The 20,155-nt window shown below is 44.2% G+C and overlaps 2 protein-coding genes across 2 annotated transcripts in view; both read right to left on the bottom strand.

Moving 5' to 3' along the window:
* Positions 1-354: 354 nt before the first annotated feature.
* On the bottom strand, positions 355-11,834 carry LOC115113647 (ataxin-1-like). The gene is made up of 3 exons (XM_065013085.1): positions 11,712-11,834; positions 8,807-9,960; positions 355-8,306 (listed from the first exon to the last, which is right to left on the bottom strand). The coding sequence occupies exons 2-3, from the start codon at positions 9,821-9,823 to the stop codon at positions 6,882-6,884; spliced, it is 2,442 nt and encodes an 813-aa protein (XP_064869157.1). The 5' UTR covers positions 9,824-9,960; positions 11,712-11,834; the 3' UTR covers positions 355-6,881.
* Positions 11,835-13,758: 1,924 nt separating this feature from the next.
* The window catches only part of LOC115113648 (myotubularin-related protein 10-like), a 30,230-nt gene continuing 23,833 nt past the window's right edge, over positions 13,759-20,155 (bottom strand). Inside the window, exons 6-16 of the mRNA XM_029641534.2 lie at positions 19,911-20,004; positions 19,433-19,580; positions 18,934-19,021; positions 18,600-18,688; positions 18,196-18,326; positions 17,970-18,039; positions 17,432-17,502; positions 17,133-17,305; positions 16,651-16,821; positions 16,294-16,476; positions 13,759-16,012 (exon numbers count right to left, since the gene is read on the bottom strand). Of these exons, the coding sequence (XP_029497394.2) occupies positions 15,389-16,012; positions 16,294-16,476; positions 16,651-16,821; positions 17,133-17,305; positions 17,432-17,502; positions 17,970-18,039; positions 18,196-18,326; positions 18,600-18,688; positions 18,934-19,021; positions 19,433-19,580; positions 19,911-20,004 (1,842 nt within the window). The 3' untranslated portion in view covers positions 13,759-15,388. The remainder of the gene's footprint in view (positions 16,013-16,293; positions 16,477-16,650; positions 16,822-17,132; positions 17,306-17,431; positions 17,503-17,969; positions 18,040-18,195; positions 18,327-18,599; positions 18,689-18,933; positions 19,022-19,432; positions 19,581-19,910; positions 20,005-20,155) is intronic.

A 20,155-nucleotide genomic window follows, 5' to 3' on the forward strand; every position in this document is an offset into this window, starting at 1 on the left:
TGGACTGGCTCTTTCCAGGCCACAATGGCCTCTCTATTCATGGCAGACACAGTGTAATAAGCCTCTATAACACCTAGACAGTAGTGCTGTCCAATGCTAACTCGGGTGTGAACAGAGCAGGAACATGGAATGAAAGGAATATCACTGGTGTATTGTTCTGTAGTTAAACAACTCTAGATAATTCAGACATAATCCTGAAACTCAAGTTTGACCTCTGTGGTTATTAAATCATTGATAACCCAAAGCTGCAGATGAGATGGTTTATGACCCTGGAACTAGCTCCAGAACCCACATATCTCTCCATGCGGACCAGTCAAAGAAGAGATCAAATAAAACACAACTCTGGACATAGGGTAATAGTAAGTATATATATATATTATTGTGTTTACTTAACAAACATGATAAATGCAATGTCTCCAAGAAGTTAGCTGTAACAATAAAAATACAATATCTGTGTGTCCTTAAGTACATAGAATTAAAACAGCAAAACAAAAACAAAACAGCCTTAAGTAGTTCACAGCGGTACAAATATACAGTACAAATCTATTTTATTCAAAAAGGGTACAAATAAAAAAACGCAACAAAATATAGTTATTAATGCTTTGTAAAGTTCAGGTAGGTGTAGGGTACTGTATTCTAAGGGAGCACTTTGGATAGACAACTAAGGCTTTTGATACGAATCAATACATATTGGTACGGCCATACGATATTAAAACTCACTATACAAAAGTTTATACAACCTGGATTATATTTGAGGATTGAATATTACATACATCATTGCATATATTTTGCAGATTTTATACTTTAAAAAAAGATGCTGTTTCTTTTAAAACTAGTCAAATGTCACGTAAAAAGCAGTAACTTTAGTGCCAAAATACAAATGTAAAATCTGAAAATACCCAACGACTCCATTAACTTTTAACCATTCTCATCTTCCTGATTTAATTCTGCATCTCTAGTGCCTGGCAACAACACCATCCCATCCAGTCTATTTACCTCAGTCATACAAGATCAGACCAACAGGGCTACTTTATACAGGGGTCATAAAGCCTTTTTCCATAATCACAAAACAAAAACAGACCATACAGTTACCAATAAAGGAAAGTTGTCACTGGTTTGAAAAGCCTCACATTCTCTCCCAAGTAGATCAGACAGGACCAGAACAAAAATACATTGAGCACAACCGCTCACCTTCAGGGACCTACTCCCAACATGCACTCACATTAACAACAGAGGGTGGTGTGTGTGTGTATGTAAAAAAACAACAACAGTGAGTCAGTTACTGGTCCAGCTTTCAAGCAGCGATAGGGACTCACCCTAACATGATCCCTCACTGTAACCTCTCCCTATCCTGAGATACAGTCCATTTCCAAATGCCTTTCTGCTTATGAATAAAACACCAGGAGAGTGCCAAGAGGGGTCAATACAACAAGAGTGAACTGATCCACCTTTGCAGCTACAGAAAAACAGGGAAACTGGGTCACTTATAAGCATCATTCCATTAACACATTGTACAGATCTTAAGGCGTTATTGACAAGCTTGATAATAGCCATACAAAACATTATCTCTACAAACATGCACAACTGACAAGTGATTGTTTCATTGGGTTTTGTGTTGTTTAGCGCTAATAATTAAAAACTTCAATTAACTAACCGTTAATTTTATAATACTATAAAGGATGGCAAATTAGTGCAATTTTCTTTGACTATGTAATAAGAAGAGTGAGGTCAAAAACGTACAGGTCAAATGTTTCCCCTTTCTTACGATGGTTAGAGTCAAGAGAAGAACCTAGAAAACGGCTGAAGTAGCACTTTCACGCTCCCAGCAGAAGTCTGAGAACGATGCTAGTCTGAGTGTAACAGATGGCGTGCTGCTAATGTGCCTGTCCACCTGACTGTCTGCTGAGAGTCAGAGTGGTCATACAGCCACTGCCTCATACCGTGTTCAAGACAGAGAGGAAGAGGTAAATAAACAGGAGGCACTGCTTTGCACCTAGAATGGTTGTCCCAGACCAGAATACTGTGTTTGATACACATGTTGTGTGGCAAGGCAAGGGGAGGAGGTGGTAAGACACAGAAGTTCTGTATGTTAATAATATTTTACTGAAGTAAGAATATCTGGAGGAAAGAGTGTGTTGATGAGCAGTGGGGGTGTTCCAGGAAGTAGGATCATTACCTCAGCCAGGTAACTTTGATAAACAGTCAAATACATCTGATTTTTATTTAGAAAACTAAACCCGAATATGGATTGTTGGTTGTCAAGTCAATTATACCATTACAAATTTCAAAGTTCATATATCTAGAAAAAAATGCAGTTCTTCCTGTTTTCTGGGGGACTGTTAGCTGGCTAACTCATTGATCCTGCTTTCTAGAAGAGCCCCCAGGGAGGTGGGACATGAGATGCAACCCCATTCACAAAACATTTGACAACAGTGCACAGACACAGGCAGGCTGTTGACAGCATCCTTTTTCAGAGCATCTGCACTCTCCACACCATCTCCTATAAAATGTGAGACAGGCCCAGCTGAGAGCCCTTGGTAAGGCAGTACATTTTGGAGAGTAAAAGTTCACCAAAGAGAAGACTCTGACCCTACAGGGCTGAATACACACGAACATTCATACCATATCTAACCAAGGGATTGCTACATGTGACCAAGAGAGATCGTAAGGCCAAAATCTAACTGGATATCCATGCACATAATTTGAATTTCAGCACAAATCCATAGACGTCAATGACAGAATTACATAAAAATTTGACTTACACATGCATACCCATCTCTGGTCATGATTTGGCCTGTACTGCCTGGCAGCGGAGGGTGGAGGTAATAGGCTGAGCTGACTGGAACAAAACACTGTGCTGAACTTAGGTTAGTGACAACTAAGGGTCTGAACAAAAACAACCAAACAAAATAAATCCACTATATTCAGACACCCAATGGTGGGCAATGATAAGCTATAGTACTCAGAGAGATCAGTGTACAATGACTGCATCAGCCACCTTCTTACATACATTACAAACCTGTCCTACCCCGTAGTAGGTACACTTGGTCACTGAAGAGCAGAATAATTCAGAGTTTACTGCATAGCACATCCTTAAACTACATGACATATTTTCAGGTATTCTGTTTAACTGTATTGCTTATAGCATAAAAAATGTAACAAACGTAAATTACTGTAAAAAATAAATTAATAAGTATTGAGCGGTTTATGACTAAAAGTCTACTGCTCCACTGTGGAAAATCATCCAGCTCATCTCTGTATGGCATTTAACCACAACCGTATTTAAAAACATTTATATTTCAACAAAGTTACAGATTGGTTGTTATGACTGTATCAAATGGCATGTGACTCTGCCCTGATCAGGCCTAACGGACCGCCCCTCTCCTTCAGGAACATTCTCTCATGGCTTGTTGTCAAAGACTGTCTAAGGTTTTATCCTCAGTGAACCGTGTGTCCTTGGAGGCTCCACTCAACAGAAATGTTCTGGAGGCAGTAGGGTGGTGGGGTTGGAAGGGGTGTATGAACTAGATTTGACACTGCCGTCTATAAATAGCGTGGATGAGGGACTCAAGTCCGTTAGAAGGCATTGGATGTCACCACACACAATCACCAGTCTTCACCTCAGAGCTCAAAGCCCAGGATACAAGGACAGACAGGCCAGCAGATAGATGCTCTAACACAGTTACCTTCTCACACAGTATCGGTGAGCCTGGGATATTAATGCTTGGATCTGTGTTGGAGCACATCATGTGACACAGGTGATATCAAAACAAATACACATTATTTGCAGACAAGGACTATCGGTTCAGAAGTGACCAGAGACATTAAAACTAGACAAAACTGAGGTGAAATGTCTTTCTGACAAGAGGATTAACAGTAAAGACATTTTAGAAGATAAAAAGAAAAACGGAATTACCATAAGCTAAGTGGAATGTCTGTCTGCTTTATGGAATGACATATCAAACTAAATGTCTGTCTGCTTTATGGAATGACATATCAAACTAAATGTCTGTCTGCTTTATGGAATGACATATCAAACTAAATGTCTGTCTGCTTTATGGAATGACATATCAAACTAAATGTCTGTCTACTTTATGGAATGACATATCAAACTAAATGTCTGGCTGCTTTATGGAATGACATATCAAACTAAATGTCTGTCTGCTTTATGGAATGACATATCAAACTAAATGTCTGGCTGCTTTATGGAATGACATATCAAACTAAATGTCTGTCTGCTTTATGGAATGACATAAACTAAATGTCTGTCTGCTTTATAGAATGACATATCAAACTAAATGTCTGTCTGCTTTATGGAATGACATATCAAACTAAATGTCTGTCTGCTTTATGGAATGACATATCAAACTAAATGTCTGTCTGCTTTATGGAATGACATATCAAACTAAATGTCTGTCTGCTTTATAGAATGACATATCAAACTAAATGTCTGTGTGATTTTTGCATCTGCTCTAATTGCACTTCATCTTGATTTCATCCACTTGAAGTTTCTGTGACTAAAATCTGTGTCCGAAAAAGGAAACTGCAGCATTTTTTCTTGGCTAATTTGTAAAGTGTCAACCATGCAAGTCAGTTTCTCTATTGCCAAAACTACCTTAAGAACACTTCAAAAAAATGTAATAGCTACAAAAACATTTTCCCTTCATAAAAAAAAAGAAACTATTTGTGATTCCCATTACAAGGTCAGTGTGAATCAACAGGTGAAGTTTTCTATGTGCAATACAAGACAATCTTAAGGTCCACTGGAAATAATATTGCCATGGACAGAATAAAACAATTCGACATGTACACAAGTAGATTAAAAGACAATGGAGAGGACAAAACAGAGGAGAGTTAAGATGCTCACCACTGATTTGGAGTCAAGCCTCTCTTGGAGATGCACTTGAATAAAACCATATAGAGTAACTATATAGGGTAACCATATAAAACCATAATGAATACTATCAGTGAGGATCAGAGCCCGAACCTCCAGTCCATCAAAAAGGAGACTATTCTCTTCAGAATAAATGCCTGGTTTTTGAAATAAAAATCATTTCAAAAGTCATGCTTTGATTGTGAATCTGTAATAACAAAGATCAAAACATTTCAGAGCCAAATTGTGCATCACATTTGAAAAGCAGGAACATTTCAGGTCAGGGTTAAAGATAGTATTAGGTCTGATACACAAGCTGTATATTTATATAAAAACAATAACAAAATATACAGAAAACCCCCAAATAAACAGAAAATACACTATTGCTTTCATTTTGGTAACTGAGCAAAGATTGACTGGTCTCATATACCCATTTCACACAGTCGTGTAAGCTGACCTGGCCAGATAACATATGTAGTGCCATCCTGCTTTTAAACGAGCAGAGGCACATAGTTTAGCTAGCCATGAACAACCTAAAACAGGCTGGAAAATGGCAGGGTAACCTTAAACCAATTATATTCACTGGAAAGCAAGCCAAAAGATCCCCCCCAGTTTGTGTTGGGACAATAGTGTGAAAAAGGTATGAAGCAGGGCCAACTCAATCCCCTCCAACACACACAGGATTCCCCCTCATAGGCCCAGGGGCTGCTGTACTGAGAGAGCCAACATGACTCTATGGGGAGGTTTCACTCTCTCAGCCAGTACTGCTCCATGCAGGCATCATTCCCACAGGTGACATTGGTGGAGACCAGCCCGTGCCTCCAGTAGTGGTGTCTACTAATACAATGACAGTAAACAGTCACCATTCAGAGGAATGCTGAGAAGTGTAGCAGGCAGGGAGGGCTGCATTCGGGAAGATGAGTGTTGTATTGTGGTCACTATGATAATCACTAGGATACTGGAATGCATGATCTCTTTTGGTTTCTTTCGAAAGGAAAACTGACATGTAACCGTGGCACAAAGTGGGGTTGGGGTGTAAAATGAAAAACGGGGAAGTGTGGTTTGTGCATTACGAAAGGAGTGAGCAGTTTCCTAGGTTCTGATTGGTTGATTGAAGGAGCTGATTGAAAGACCTCTAAGGCTGCCTACCCTCCTCTCAGACCCTCTCTCAGCAGACTGGGCCCTACGAGGAGAGGCAGGGAGACGAGGGAGAGTGTCTGTGCTTTGGTAGAAGTCCTCTGCTCCTACTAGAGAAGCACACTAAGTGACGATGACACGTCCAGAGTCTGCATCAAGAGAACCAACATCATTGGAGGGAAAAGCATCTATGTGCCGATGCCAGCAATTCAGCTCCGCAAGTGCACCTTTAGTCTTTTTGGAGAACGCTTTTGAAGGTAACAGACCAAAATAGAAATGTGGGGGAGACAGAGCATAATAGGATAGCTATGTTCTTGTCACTGTCAGACCCGGTGTCTGTTTACCAGACATGGGCTACATATTCTCCCCAGTCTTGGGTTTCCAGAGATGGTTTGGTCAAAGAAGAGAGAACGTCCAGTGAATGCGATCACCTGTGATAAGGATGGTTCTGAGGGTTGGTTCACCTGTGATAAGGATGGTTCTGAGGGTTGGTTCACATCTGATAAGGATGGTTCTGAGGGGTTGGTAGGGATGAAGGAAGATGCAGTCTGAAGACTTTGGTAGGCGATTCACCAGCTACATACACTCCCTGCTTCTGCATCCGCTCCCTGTCAGCTTGGGAGAGCAGAGACCCAATCTCCTGATCACTGGACCAGGAGCTGTCCTGACTGACTAACAGGCAAATAGAGCGGACCTGACCAGCCACCAGACCAGGTAGTTCCTCTGAAAACAAAGAGCTTGTAATCTTATTAGGTGTGCAAAATATTAAACATTCTGAGGCTACATTTCCACTATTTATCCCCTTTCTCCCTCTCTGATGCTTTCGCTCCTCTGACAGTCTCTTCTGTGGTGTGGACTGCTGTGGTTGGTGCTACTTCCCAGCGTTAGAGCGCCCCTCAATGGACAGTTTGACCTCCTGTGGGATGAAGGAGGGTCGAGAGGAGCCCAACTGAGGGTGCGCCCCTTCCTCCACCTTCATGCATCTCTGAAGGCCGGGGGCGGACCAGCGCCTCTGAGACGCGCTCAACACTGTCGACACCACTCCCACCCCCGCCCCTGGACGAGCAGAACCCTCCGTGTGCAAATAGTAACTGCTCTGGCTCCTAGTTTGCTCTGCTGAAGTCCTATTTGGTCTGGTAGGCATCTCACTCTGCCCAACACCCCCTAGTTGCATGGGCTCCTCTTTATCCCCCCTCTCCCTCTCTCTGTGGACGCGTTCCATCCTGAAGTGAGGCTGTGGCCTGGGCTGCTGGGGGGCAGGGGGCCCCATGGGCTGGCCGATGGCCCCTGATGTGGAGTTTGCTTTGGTGGAAGTCCTGGCTTGGGTCTGCTGCTGCTGTTGTTGTTGTTGTTGTTGCTGTTGTTGTTGCTGCTGCTGCTGCAGGGGCTGTTTCTGTTGCTGGGGCGGCTGCTGCAGAGTGATGGACACACACACATCTCCTACCTGCAGGTGGTGGCAGGCCAGGCCATAGAGCTGGGCCGTGCGCTCTGGGCTGCAGGAGGACCAGCCCTGGCCAAACACAAAGAAGGGGTGCTCCGGGGGCACGTCGATGGTCACCTTGCTCTGCTGCTCGCCAACTGTGAAGTGCAGCACCACCAGGCCGGGTCTCTGCTGGCTGGTCCTGATGTCCACCACCATGCTGGAGTCGATCTTCAGCCCCCCGCTCACCTCAGCACTCCGCACAAAGTCCTGAGTCTGCAGGTCCTCCACACGCTTCAGCTCCCCCGTGGCCAGCTGGATGATGGCCCCCTTCATGAAATGGGAGGGATTGGAGGGGGCAGGGGTGGGCGCCGGGGCCTGCGTGAGGGCTGCCATGACTGGGACAGAAAAAGGCTGCTGGGGGTGCTGCTCCACGGCGGCCAGCTCCACCACAGCCCTGTCTGGGAGGCACACTCTGGCTGGAGATTCAGAGGCTTTAGAGTAGGGGGTGGGGGAGGCCATGGTGACAGTAGAGGTGTCATCATTGGTTTGGCTGGGGTAGTGCTGGGGTGGCTGTTGATGTTGGTGGGGGAGGTGGTGATAGTCTAAGGGGACCAGGACTGTCTGTCCATTGGCCAAGATGACAGCGTGGCCTGGCTGCCCTGCCTGCTGTTGATGGGCCATCACTCGGGGGTCTCCATACACCGCAGGGTGGATCGCGTACCCTGTCCGGCCAGCACTCTCCCCTGCCTCCCCATGAGCCTCTCTGCCTCTCTGAGAGCCCTGGGATAGGTTCAGCGGACCAAAGGACACCTCTTTGCGGCCTCCACTCACACCTTGGACAGGAGAGGCTAGGCGACCAACGACCTGCTGAACCTTGAGGATGACAAAAGATTAATCTTATTAACACATTTCAATCAACCTTTTTATCTTTAAATGTAATAAATTGTTGTGTCTGAGAAAAAGGGAAAAAAAGACTTAAGTTTTGTCCTCTTGGTGGCTCAACCACCATTATTAAGCCTCAGAAAGCAGTGGTTTCCTATCAACTCTAGTCGAGACCACAAACCAGAGCATTTTTAGTCTTTCCTAGAAGCAGCAGGCAGTGTGTGGATGTGACTGGTTGCCCAATGATCAGCACACCCTCAACAAAGTAATAAAGGAAGGAAGTGGAGGGGAACATGGATATTGTGCCACAGCAGACACTATAAAAAGTCAAGTGCACTAAATAAAGTCAGAATTTTGGACAATTCATATCAAAACTCCTTATTCGAAAATTGAAAATAAAACCTTTATCTGACTTATGGAGTAGATTTGAAATAAATTAAAATGAGTAAATACATGCGTGTAAGTAATTACAACAAAACCTCAAGTCTTACCTCCAGGTCAGTGTCTGGGGTGCTGCGCTGCCCAGGCGAAGCCCTCTCGTCCAGCCTGCGGCTCTTCAGGCTTCTGTCCTGTGAGTGCTCCAGTGCTGCAGAGGCAGATGCTGCCTGCAGCAGCCGTGCATTCCTGGCATTGTAGACTGAGTCCTGGAGCATCTCCCTGGCTGCCTGCTCCCTCTCCCCTCCATTCACCTCCCTATCCCCGTCTGTCTCCTGCTCCCCGCTGTAGGGGTCCCAGGGGGCAGGTGCAGCCCTGGTTCCCCGAGAGTGGTAAAAGACTGGCACTCCCCGAGGACTGAGCTCTGCGGCGGGCAGCGGGCCCAGGTGCTGCTGGTGCTGGGCAGCCTGCTCCGAGGTCAGCATCAGCGGGACACCTCCGGACGACCCCACTTTGGCAAAGGCATGGGCAGATACATGGGCCTGGGTAGGAGGGGAGACCACCCCCTCCTGGATGACTGACTGGTAGGGGACCAGGTGGGGCTGGGAGAGGGTGCCCGAGGGAGAGATCAGGGAGCTGGGGACAAAGCCAGGGGGGACTGCATAAGGGACTGCACCGTATGGGGAGACAAACTGGAAAGAGGAGTGGGGGATCTGGGCATAGCCTAGAGGGGGATAGGAGATCCCTGGATGATGCTGTAGGAGAGATGAGGGGACAGTGTAAGCTGGAGAGATATGGCTTAACACTGGGTGTAGACTCGTCTGGGAGTAGGAGACAGAGGGGAGAGCCACCCTATAGAGCATGCTGTACTGGTCAACGGGCAGCCCTTGGAGGCCCTCAGCACTCTCTACTCCATAGTGTAGACCAGGCTGGGCACGCAGCCACTCTTCTGCTGTGCCTCCTCCCTGAGTGTCACTACTGACCCCTGAGCTCTGAGTGGCCACTTCCCCCCCCCCTCCTCCCCCCACCCCACTTCCTGCCCCTCCTCCCGCACTACTACTACTGGTGCTGTTGTTGAGATCCCTCTTCTTGGGAGGCAGGCACTCCTGATTGCGCTCGTGACCTGGCTTCATGGTGGTGCCCTGTAGTCTTGTCTGGGCTTGAAAGGCTCTTTATTGTGCAGCACGGGGAGTGGAGCCTGTCAGCCAGGCAATCAGCACCACAGGAACCAGCTCTGAGAACCTGAAGCTGACCTCGTCCACCGTCTCACCTAGAAACACAGAGAGAGACTGTGTGACCAGCCGTCAGACGACCCCAAGGATTCACCTTAACATACTACATCAACACATACTGGACCCACGTCACAAGCCAGGCTTAGAGTGCCAAGATGTTTGAGAGAGAAAGTAGATGAAAGGAAACGTGTGTTTCCAGACCTAGGCACAGGAGATCCACAAAATGATGGACACAAACAAACCAAATTAACTGAATTTCAGTTAAAGATGCACCATGCGGAAATCACTCCGCCACTTCCTGGTTGCTAAAATTCTAATAGTTTGCCTGATTTCAGTTTGGTGACATAACATGCAAGTATAGTTTAGAGAATCACTATCTTCTAACCGCTTTGAAGTATAGTTTCTATAACCAAAAGTAAAATATGCAAAAACAAAACTTTAGGGACAAATAAGCATTACAAGCATTTCTCTATACTTGCAATAACATCTGCTAACCATAACATTGACCAATAACATTGGATTTGACTAGAAATAGCGCACATAGAACACATCTACCACCTCTTAGACTTGCTTTCAATGAGAATCACAGATCTATATCACACTTCTATGTGAATTTGGTCAGGTCTCCCAGAAAGTTACATATTGCAGCTTTTAACTCTGGATATTATTTCCTTGAATAATTAGGCCTCCGTGTGATGACAGGAGGTGAGAAAACCAACAGCACCATAAAGATTAGGCACACACTTCAGCTCATTTTATAGTCTCTGCCATATTGCTTTCTCCACATGGCACCAAGTTGTTACTTGCTGAACTGTATGGCATAGTGAATCACAGCACACAAGAGATAGGGAGAGTGAGTAGGAGAGTAATGGAGAGACTTCTCTACACCTCAGCTGCCACAACCAGAAATTCTTTCAGATTATTCAGAACCCTTTTTTCAGCTTGCCTAATTATATTGTCTCGTCCCATGACACTGCTGTGTATTTTCTCCACAGTCAATTGGATTATTAGTTGGAAGCCATGGGAGGGAAACGTACGGGTGAAGACAGATTTGAGGCTGTTAAAACACCCAGGCATGCACAAACACAACAACCCTCTTCCACCCACACATATCCTCCCATTCTTTATAAAACCTTATATAAACGTCTTAAATGACCCACATTCACATCACATGGCTCACTTTCTACGTGCAGAGGAGCGAAAGACAGCAGAGTGCTTGATATTTTCATAAATTTAGTGCTAACATTTCCCCCGAATATAGCCTATATGTCCATTAAGAAATGTTGCGTTATTCGCTACAGTAGGCTTATTTGGTGAAATATGCTGTTTTCATCTTCTTTGAATAGGAGCAATGCTCCCAAGCATAGATCATATGTTTTTGTTATTCGCAACGTAGAACATTGGACAAACTGCACTATCTGATATCAAATTGATTAAGTTCTCTTGCTAGTTCTCTGGCTAAAACTGAAATTTGAGTTTGGATGGGAGTCAAAAGTAGCAATCTGGTTGGGTGTTTCCTCATGTCATTCATACAAGATTGAGAATACTCATTATCAAATAATTGGATGACAATTACCTACGGTTGTGGGCATAGTTAGAAAAGTTAACTTTCGTGGAATCAAAATAATGGTGAAGTGAGAAGGCCAGGCAACGTCAGAATTTATGGCTGGACATCAGCGAACACTAGTAATGGCTAGCTAGTTAGCTGAATAGCCATTTATCACCTGTTATTATCGTTCAAATATAGTATCTCCAAACGCCACTACTTCCTGTCTTCTCGTGCACTTACCTCCAAATATCATTGTGGATATGCCTCAACTGCCTTACGCTTTCGGAACAGTTAATATGATAAGGAAATGTGGATGAAATCAATGCTGATTAGTCGAGCCCATATCGGAGGCCAGCAGACGAAAACCCAGTGGCGCTCCTAGATGACGTCACACACAGGACATTCAATTTCCTGGATGATTTTGAGGCATATAAATCCTATCATTTTCATAAATTTGAGCTTCATGGCCAATAAAAAAACATACACACGTTTACCTTCTGCTAGGAATACCTGAATTGCCATTTTTCCCCGAATGTCTGTATGCACAAATGAGGGAATTATCTATTTCCCTTCGGAACACACATTGCCTTGTTCCTCTCTAAATGGCAATCCCCTGGCAATGAAAACAAGTGGTATTTTAGCCCATTATGGGTCTCTCCTTGGGATACTTTAGGAGGTTCTTGAATTACAAATGCAGTCCTTTCTCAGATTCACAGTACCGGTATGTTATTGTGACGAGTTGTTTTTGCAATTTCCCGGTTGATGCTCCAGTATTACAGCAGGGGGTGCTGGTGGCCTTATTGATATACGTTAGAGTGTACAGTAGCTTTGCATTTTATTATACATACACTGACTGTAGTGTGACCTGATTTGACTAATATCAGACCTGTATATAGCATGGTCAATATATTAATTTGATGAGAGAAAACACACGGGGGCAGAACTCCACTCCTTCCTAGAGGGAATCTCGCTACTTAAACTTATCAGAGACCGACCAAGAAGATCTCAACTCCCCCTTCACTCTTGAGGAGATCCTGGAGGCAATTACCTCCATGCCACCTAATAAGTCCCCAGGCCCAGATGGATTCCCCAGAGAGTTCTACAAAGCTTTTTGGTCCCAGCTTAGCCCTATTTTCAAGCCAATGCTGGAGGATTTTTGAAAAAACAGTTCTCCCAGACTCAATACACATACAGTGGGGCAAAAAAGTATTTAGTCAGCCACCAATTTAATCTTTGGCATACTCTAGGAATCAGGACCTTTTCAGACCTATTTCATCAGAAAACCACTGAAATCCTTTCAAGAGCTCTGCAGTGAATTCAATGTGCATTGATCCCATTTTTTGTATTATCTTCAAATTAGACATGTCATTTCCTCATTTACTTCCAAGATGTTTAGAACTCAGTTGAATGAAGTTGAAACCCTTCTTGTCACAGCACAATCCATTGAAGGCAAATATCTTATATCTATAGACTCCTTTCTGAAAAAGGAGGCTCCTCCTTTACTCCTTTGAAAATAATCTGGGAAAAGGACCTTGGTCTGACTATCAGTGATGAGTTATGGGCAGAGGTTTGCGACAGGGTATACTGCTCCTCTACTAATGTAAAAATGAAAGAATCTAATTACACATTTTTGTACAAATTTTATTACACTCCTTTGAGACTCCATAGAATGAAAACAGACATTTCTCCTAACTGTAAAAGCTGTACCTCTGAAAGTGGAACCTATATGCATGTATTTTAGAGTTGTAGATTGCCAGATTTTTGTCTCCACTACTCAACTATATTTCAAATTGGACATATTTCAAATTGGACAGAGTGAATGGGGTGATTAGGGAAATGAGCAGATACATGTGTAAGGTGCTATAAAATCTAAAAACTAATCATTTGCTCGTCGTCTCAGCAAAGGCTGGAAATAGCTAATAAGAACCTTGATAGTGCTGCTGCAAGTTTTATATACATATTTATTTTTGTGTGTTTAAAAAATATATAAAATAAAAAAATATATATACAAAGTCTGTCACATCTGTGAATGTGGAATGTGTTTTGTTGGTTGATTGAAAAAAAAGTTCAAACTTTAAATTGAAAAAAATAAATAATGGATTATCATGTGAAATATCTTCAGTTTCCCTCATTAATTTGTGTTGCAGACATTGCTCATAGTCTTATTTGGACAGCTTTCCAATCCAGACCAGTCACAAGCATTGCAGCCACCCTATTGGGTGTCTGAAATAGAGTCGAAGAATATTCACACATCTACCCCCCCCCCCAATAACAAAAAACAACTTCAGACATTTGACATTTTTATTTGCTCTATATTCCTTTACATTTTGCCTTACAGCTGTGATCCCCTGTGATCAGAGTGTTGACAGTGCTTTTGAAGGGGGAGAGGGTCAACATTGCACTACAGACCACTCAATTGTCCAACAAGTGCTCTGCAATGCCATAAATGTGTATCTCCAAACTTGATCTAACACAGTGACACTCCACAGAGCAAAGGTAAAACATAACATTAATCCCAACACGGTGTTCCTTCAGATCAAGCATTTCAAATTGGCTTCCAGGTGCAGCTTTTGAAGTATTCAGTCTCTCCTAATGTCATTACTCTGGGTGTAACATGCATAGTAGAATAAGTGATAGAAGTGAACCGGTACATTGAACACAGTAAGTAAAGCCACATTTCCATCTAAAAAGGCACTGAGAATTTCCTACATCCCTGTATTTAAACATTTGCATAACTGAATAAATATGTGCACTGTTGATCAATATCAAATTGTGTCAAATGAGGAGCACAATTGTTATACAATAACAGTGCTGAGTGCACCATGGTGTGAATTAGTGGTCAACTAAAACAAGGGCTGTGCATTCATGGTATATAAACTAAAAGTTGGGTCTAAAAAACAGTAAGTACCATAATTAGAATAGAAATAAAAACAGTATATTATTTTCACCTTCTCATAATTCAAACAACCACCACCATTACCAGTAGTTATTTCATAAAGCTTCACTTCTTATTTGGGATTTGTCTTGTTAATATCAGGTGAAGGAGCAATGAGGGCTCATTAGAGAAAACAGATGCCAACTGTTTACATGTCTCCACTTCAAACACACTCTGAAACACATCACCTGACTATGGTGAATAGACATGATGATTGTCTGAGCATCAGTTCAGGCGGCGTCCAGCCATTAGCAGCATCAGTTCAGGCTGTACAGTAATGATAAGACTGGTATCCAGCCTGCCCAGCGGTTCTTTACTGCCCACAGCGCCAAAACATACATGTCCAGATACTGATGCATTTCAATGCCAAAGCCGTCAAGGAAAAAGTTGATTGATGAATGTCCACAAATTTCTTGTCTCAAACGGTGAAGGCATTTTCCAGTGCCGGTTCCCTGGCATTTTATTGGTGCACTACGTGATTGATGATCATTTCCTGCAAGAAGGCCTAATAGTAAATAGCCCCGTCTGTCCTTCTCCTTTCACTATTCATGATTTGGTTAATCTTCATTCTAGAATTAATGCAGTACCTTACCAGAAGGTCTCTAGAAATACAACTAAACTATATTAAGTGATACAAATAAAGCGATAAGTGTCTACCACAGATTTAACTCCTCACAGCTCCTTTTTCCCTTCGCAAAGTGTCATCAGCGCTACATCCATGTCACTACAAAATCATATTCCACTAACATTCTACGTACTGAATCTAAAACTATGAAAATGGAAATCGAAAGTGACTTCCTACAGAGAGCAACTCTGACAAAACCCTGAAGAAATGTTCGATTTAAGCAAAGACTAATAATCTTGTGCAAAAACAAAACAGCCACATCATATTCAACTGAGCTAGCCTCTGGCCTCTAGCATGATAGGACATCCCTTCTGGACTCTAAGCACTGATTTGAGTGAGAACTTTAGCCACGGGACCTCAGAGTGCCTCATTGGCCAGAGTTTCAGTGGAGAGCCATATCTTTGCCCCGTTCAGGAACTTGCTGAGAGGAGTGCCCAGGATGCTGCGGCGGCACATGTTCCCCACGGGAGAGAAGGGGAAGGAGGAGCTGAGGTACTCTGGAGTTGAAGAGGACTCGTGGGTGGAACCGGCCTTAAAGTACATCCTGCTGTGGTCTGATGGGGGGGCGCTGGGGGTGGAGGTCGGGGTGCTGGCCGGAGTGGCCCCCTTGTACTGGCGTAGCTGGCTCTGCAGCTTCTCTACCTCATCAGCCAGCTGGGAGAGCTTGTGGTATGCGGTAACAGGGCCGCCCTTAGGGATGCTGGCTTCAGGGACCCAGCGCAGGAAGTAGAGCCTCCACAGGGCCAGGTGTGAAGGCAGGAGCTGGGGGATGAGCATCCCCTGTAGGTCTGCGGGCCGGGAGACCCAGTCCCTGAAGAAGCGCTCTGTTGGGCTCTCCACCACCTCTCTGATCTGGGAGAAGTCTGGTTTGAGCCGCGACACCAGGGAGTTCCGTCTGGTCAGGGTGAGGCTGTCATGGCCGTCCATCAGGATGTTCCTCAGGGAAGAGGGCATCCCTCGGAGTGTAGAACTGTAGTTTTTCTGGGAGATAAAGGAACACACACTCATTAACAAGTTATTTCATATAGAATGTACATGCATGTAGATGGTGTTGATTTCACGTTGAGGAACATGACATTTTGATCTTCATGAATTCAGGTTATTTCCAGGCATTTGGGACTGTCCCTGGATAGTCTTGCATAGCTATTCTTGCAAAGCTCCTTCATTTACCCATCTAGAATTGAAATGTACTTATCCTGTTATGGGGTGGTTGAGAACTCTTTGTTATCATTTGCATTCTCAAACAAAGAGCGCAAACTGACCTTGGTGCGTCTGAAGGACTTCACTGCTCCATTCTGAACACAGGTGGCACCTTTGCCAACATACATGGGGTTGTTGAAAAGGGCCTGGTCTTTGGGGGTGAACTGCTGTGACCAGTCCCAGACAGGGGGGAAACGCAGGGCCTTCTCCTCCCCCACAGGGATGCACTTACTCTTAGCAAAGTCCTGTGGAGGAGGACAGGTAAAGTCACTAATGCTGCACACAGCTGCACACAGATCTGAGCTGCATCATATCAGAGGTGCGTTGACGGAGTTGAATACAACCGCAACTATGTTGTGAGGGTTGAGGGGGAACTTCCTGTGTTTGTCGCTTTTTGTGTGTGTGTGAGAGCTCCTCACCATGCTGTTCTCAGTGCGCTGCTGGGCACAGTTGAAGAGGAAGGTGCTGAATACAGGGATCCACATGCTGTCACTGAGCACAGTCAGGTAGGTCTCAGTGAACTCAAAGGCTGCTGGGTACTGATTTATAATCTGCCACACACAGTCCAGGAACAGCTGGAACAGAGGAGACTGAGGGGATGGAGGAGAGGAAGAGCGGAAAGGGAAAGAATACTGTGATTAAGGGCGGCAGGTAGTCTAGTGATTAAAAGTGGTCGGCCAGTAATCGAAAGGTTGCTGGTTTGACTCCCTGAGCCAACTAGGTGAACAATCTGTTGATGTGCCCTTGAGCAAGGCAGTTATCCAGCGCGGCTTACGGGATGAATTAAGGTTAAGAGTGTTTGCTAAATGACTAAAATCACTGAGCACAAAACAATGACAACATTTCAAAGTACAACTCCATGTCAAGCTCCATTTCAAGTATGCAAATAGACAGAGCCTACCTCCTCTTTGTCATTCTTCTTCAAATGGTTGCACCGGTCGAGGAAGCGATGGCCAGCCATCACCCACTCCTTCTGCACCAGGCTCTGGAAGCCAGTAAGACTACGGAAGTGAGGGTCCAGCATCAGTTGTACTAGAGAGGACACCACACAGCTCAGGTCCCGGTCTTCTTCCTCTGGAGAGAGAAGAGAGAAACAGAACAGAAGAGAGAGAAATACAGGTAGTAAGACCGACAAGACACACAGACAGGAAACATACAGAGAGACAGACATCTAAAAGACAAAACCATGTATTTCGTTACCTTGCAGAATGACAGACACATGTTTTCCCTCCAGCAAGTAGACTACCTCGGCTGAATGCTTCAGGAAGGCCCTGGAGACAAAAATAGCAAAGGATACAGTTGACTTTACTCTAGGTACAAATATGTAACACTTACACATACATCTTTAATACGACATTCATTAACTCTGACCAAAACTTGAGTCCAACCAAAATGATCCTGTAGTTGCACCGTAAATATTACCACCATTAAAAAGTGGAAATAAAACAACTAATATATTTAATTTACCTTTATTTAACTAGATAAGTCAGTTAAGAACAAATTCTTATTTTCAATGACGGCCTAGGAACGAACGGTGGGTTAACTGCCTGATCAGGGGCAGAACGACAGCTCGGGGATTTGACACTGCAACCTTTCGGTTACTAGTCCAACGCTCTAACCACTAGGCTACCCTGCCACCCCTACCAGATGGTAGAGAGAGAACCAGCAGGAGCGTCTGTCAAAAACAGCAAGGTGAGCCAACCTGCTGAGCCAGTGGCGTCTAAGTATTTGTACATACCTGACATACTCCAGCCATCGAGAGCTTTCCATGGACGACAGCCACTTCTCCTCAGACTCCTCAAAGGGCTCTGCACACAAACACAGTTAAATATCCCAAGGGCTTTCAGAATGCCTAAGAGCAGCAATAAAAGCCTAAGAACAACAAAGTGCCTTCTTAAAAAAATGAATTAACAAATAGATCACAACATTCATTTGATTGATTGATTTCAATTCCCCCGACTTACCGATGACACAGATCTGCCGCACTTTGACAAAGGCAGCCTGGATGTCCTGGATGTTGGGGAGGTTCTTGTCCAGGTCGGACTTGAGTACGTCACTGCGCTGTGGGTGGCTCTTTGTTATGGCACTACAGATCCTACCACAACACAAGGCAGGAAAAGACTGTTGGAAATGGTCTTAACAGCACTGCTTATTTCATAAGCAGTTAATTTATTTCAATGGTACTGCGAGTCTGGACAGAATAGTTTGGCAATCTCACTTGTCAGTTATGCCAAAACAACAAATCACAGTGCTGACATGATAAGCACACCATTTGAAAGAAAATTGAAAACAGACGGTTGTAGTGAACAATATGAAAACATCAACAAATTTTTAAAAATCATTGACATTCTATTCAGTCTTATTGTACCTCTGGTCCAGCTTCCTCTGCTGCAGTGGGTCACTGATGCTGGCCATGCGCACCAGGGCACTCCCGTTGGGGTGATTCCAGCACCACAACTTAAGGGAAACACACCACCTTGTCATGGTTCAGCAGTCACACACAAACAGTCTCCCTCGTTCTCTCACTTACAAACACTCACATACACTCAAAATGCAGTCACTCCTCTCAAAGCACTTTTTTTAATCAGCGTCATTAATGCTTGATAGAAACAGTCTGTCTAGGGAATTCTGTCTAAAACAGCGAGAAAGGCTTTTATAAAGCAAAAGCTGTTGTTTCTTGAGATGAGAGGCTGGCCACTCACAGGGATGCGGTGAGCAGTGAAAAAACATAAGTACTGCTTCAGGTCTTGATCCGCCAGGGACACTGGGACCACAAAGTACTCTGGGAGACTGGAGAGAGAAAGATAAGAGGGAAATATGCATTACAGAGATGCTCCAAATGGCAAGAGGTTAACATTTGATGCCACTGAGTCAGGCGCCATATTAGCCACAGCAGATTCTGAATGGTTGATCACAATATGAAAATAAATAACTCAAAATCTGTGGCAGCAAGTGAAGCAATTACTACATTTCCATCTCCACAAAGATTCTATTACATAAAGTGTCAATGTAAGCCATTACCTAAGTGTGTTACATAAAGTATTACCATTCTGCCTGATGAGGATTATGACACTAATGAGCTATGTTAATCATAATCCAAATCTGGTAATAATCCATGTTGTCATTTAGAAAATGAGCTGAACGCCTGCAGTAACCCTCCCTCCCCCTCATCCCCACTCCCCTAAACTATGTGGGCCCCACCTGGGTGAGACGACGTAGCCCTCGTTGATGGAGCACACCCTCCACTCTGCTGCACCTGTTCTCTTGATCTCTCGGTCCCATTCAGAGGGCCGGTCAAACAGGGGCATCTGCAGTCCTCCTCCGGGATCTACTCCATTAACTCGCTCCCCTGAACATGTAGCAGTGAGCGCTTGCTAATTAAAGACACACACCTGCTTGCTGTGTTTCCTTCAACTCAAACATTGCAACAACTGTAAATATATGTTCTTTACTGAAGAGCCACATTTGACACAACCATTGCCCCGGTGTTCCAACAAAACTCAATTGATCACATTGTTCTGTTAACAGTGTATTCAGCATGTTTTCCTTTAGGTTCCTCACATGTCAAGACATGTACAGTGGGGATGCTATTGATAGCTTGGCAGACCACAGGGAATTAGGGTGTGTCAAAGCCTTTTCAGTCAGAACCAGATGATTAAGCAGTGTACTGTATACCTACCCAAGGATCCATAGTATTGCTTCCCTATATACTCAAAGCCAAACAGCAGTTGGGGATCAGCGGGCTGGGAGTAGTGAGCGATGGCCAGGCAAACCTTAAATCACAGGGTGGGGCAAACACATGACTTCAAAAGGAAGGAACTGAACAGGTCCAGCAAATATACAGTACATACAGCGTCTTCGGAAAGTATTCAGACCCCTTGACTTTTTCCACATTTGTTACGCTACAGCCTTATTCTAAAATGG

The sequence above is a fragment of the Oncorhynchus nerka genome, linkage group LG28, assembly GCF_034236695.1.
Source record: "Oncorhynchus nerka isolate Pitt River linkage group LG28, Oner_Uvic_2.0, whole genome shotgun sequence".
NCBI lineage: Eukaryota > Metazoa > Chordata > Actinopteri > Salmoniformes > Salmonidae > Oncorhynchus > Oncorhynchus nerka.

What these genes read in the sequence shown, in the direction of transcription:
- LOC115113647 (XM_065013085.1), bottom strand. Translation starts at nt 9,823, where the DNA reads ATGAAGCCAGGTCACGAGCGCAATCAGGAGTGCCTGCCTCCCAAGAAG. An exon ending in CCCCAGACACTGACCTGGAG is followed by an intron (nt 8,307 to 8,806) that starts GTAAGACTTGAG and finishes GTCATCCTCAAG; the next exon opens with GTTCAGCAGGTCGTTGGTCG.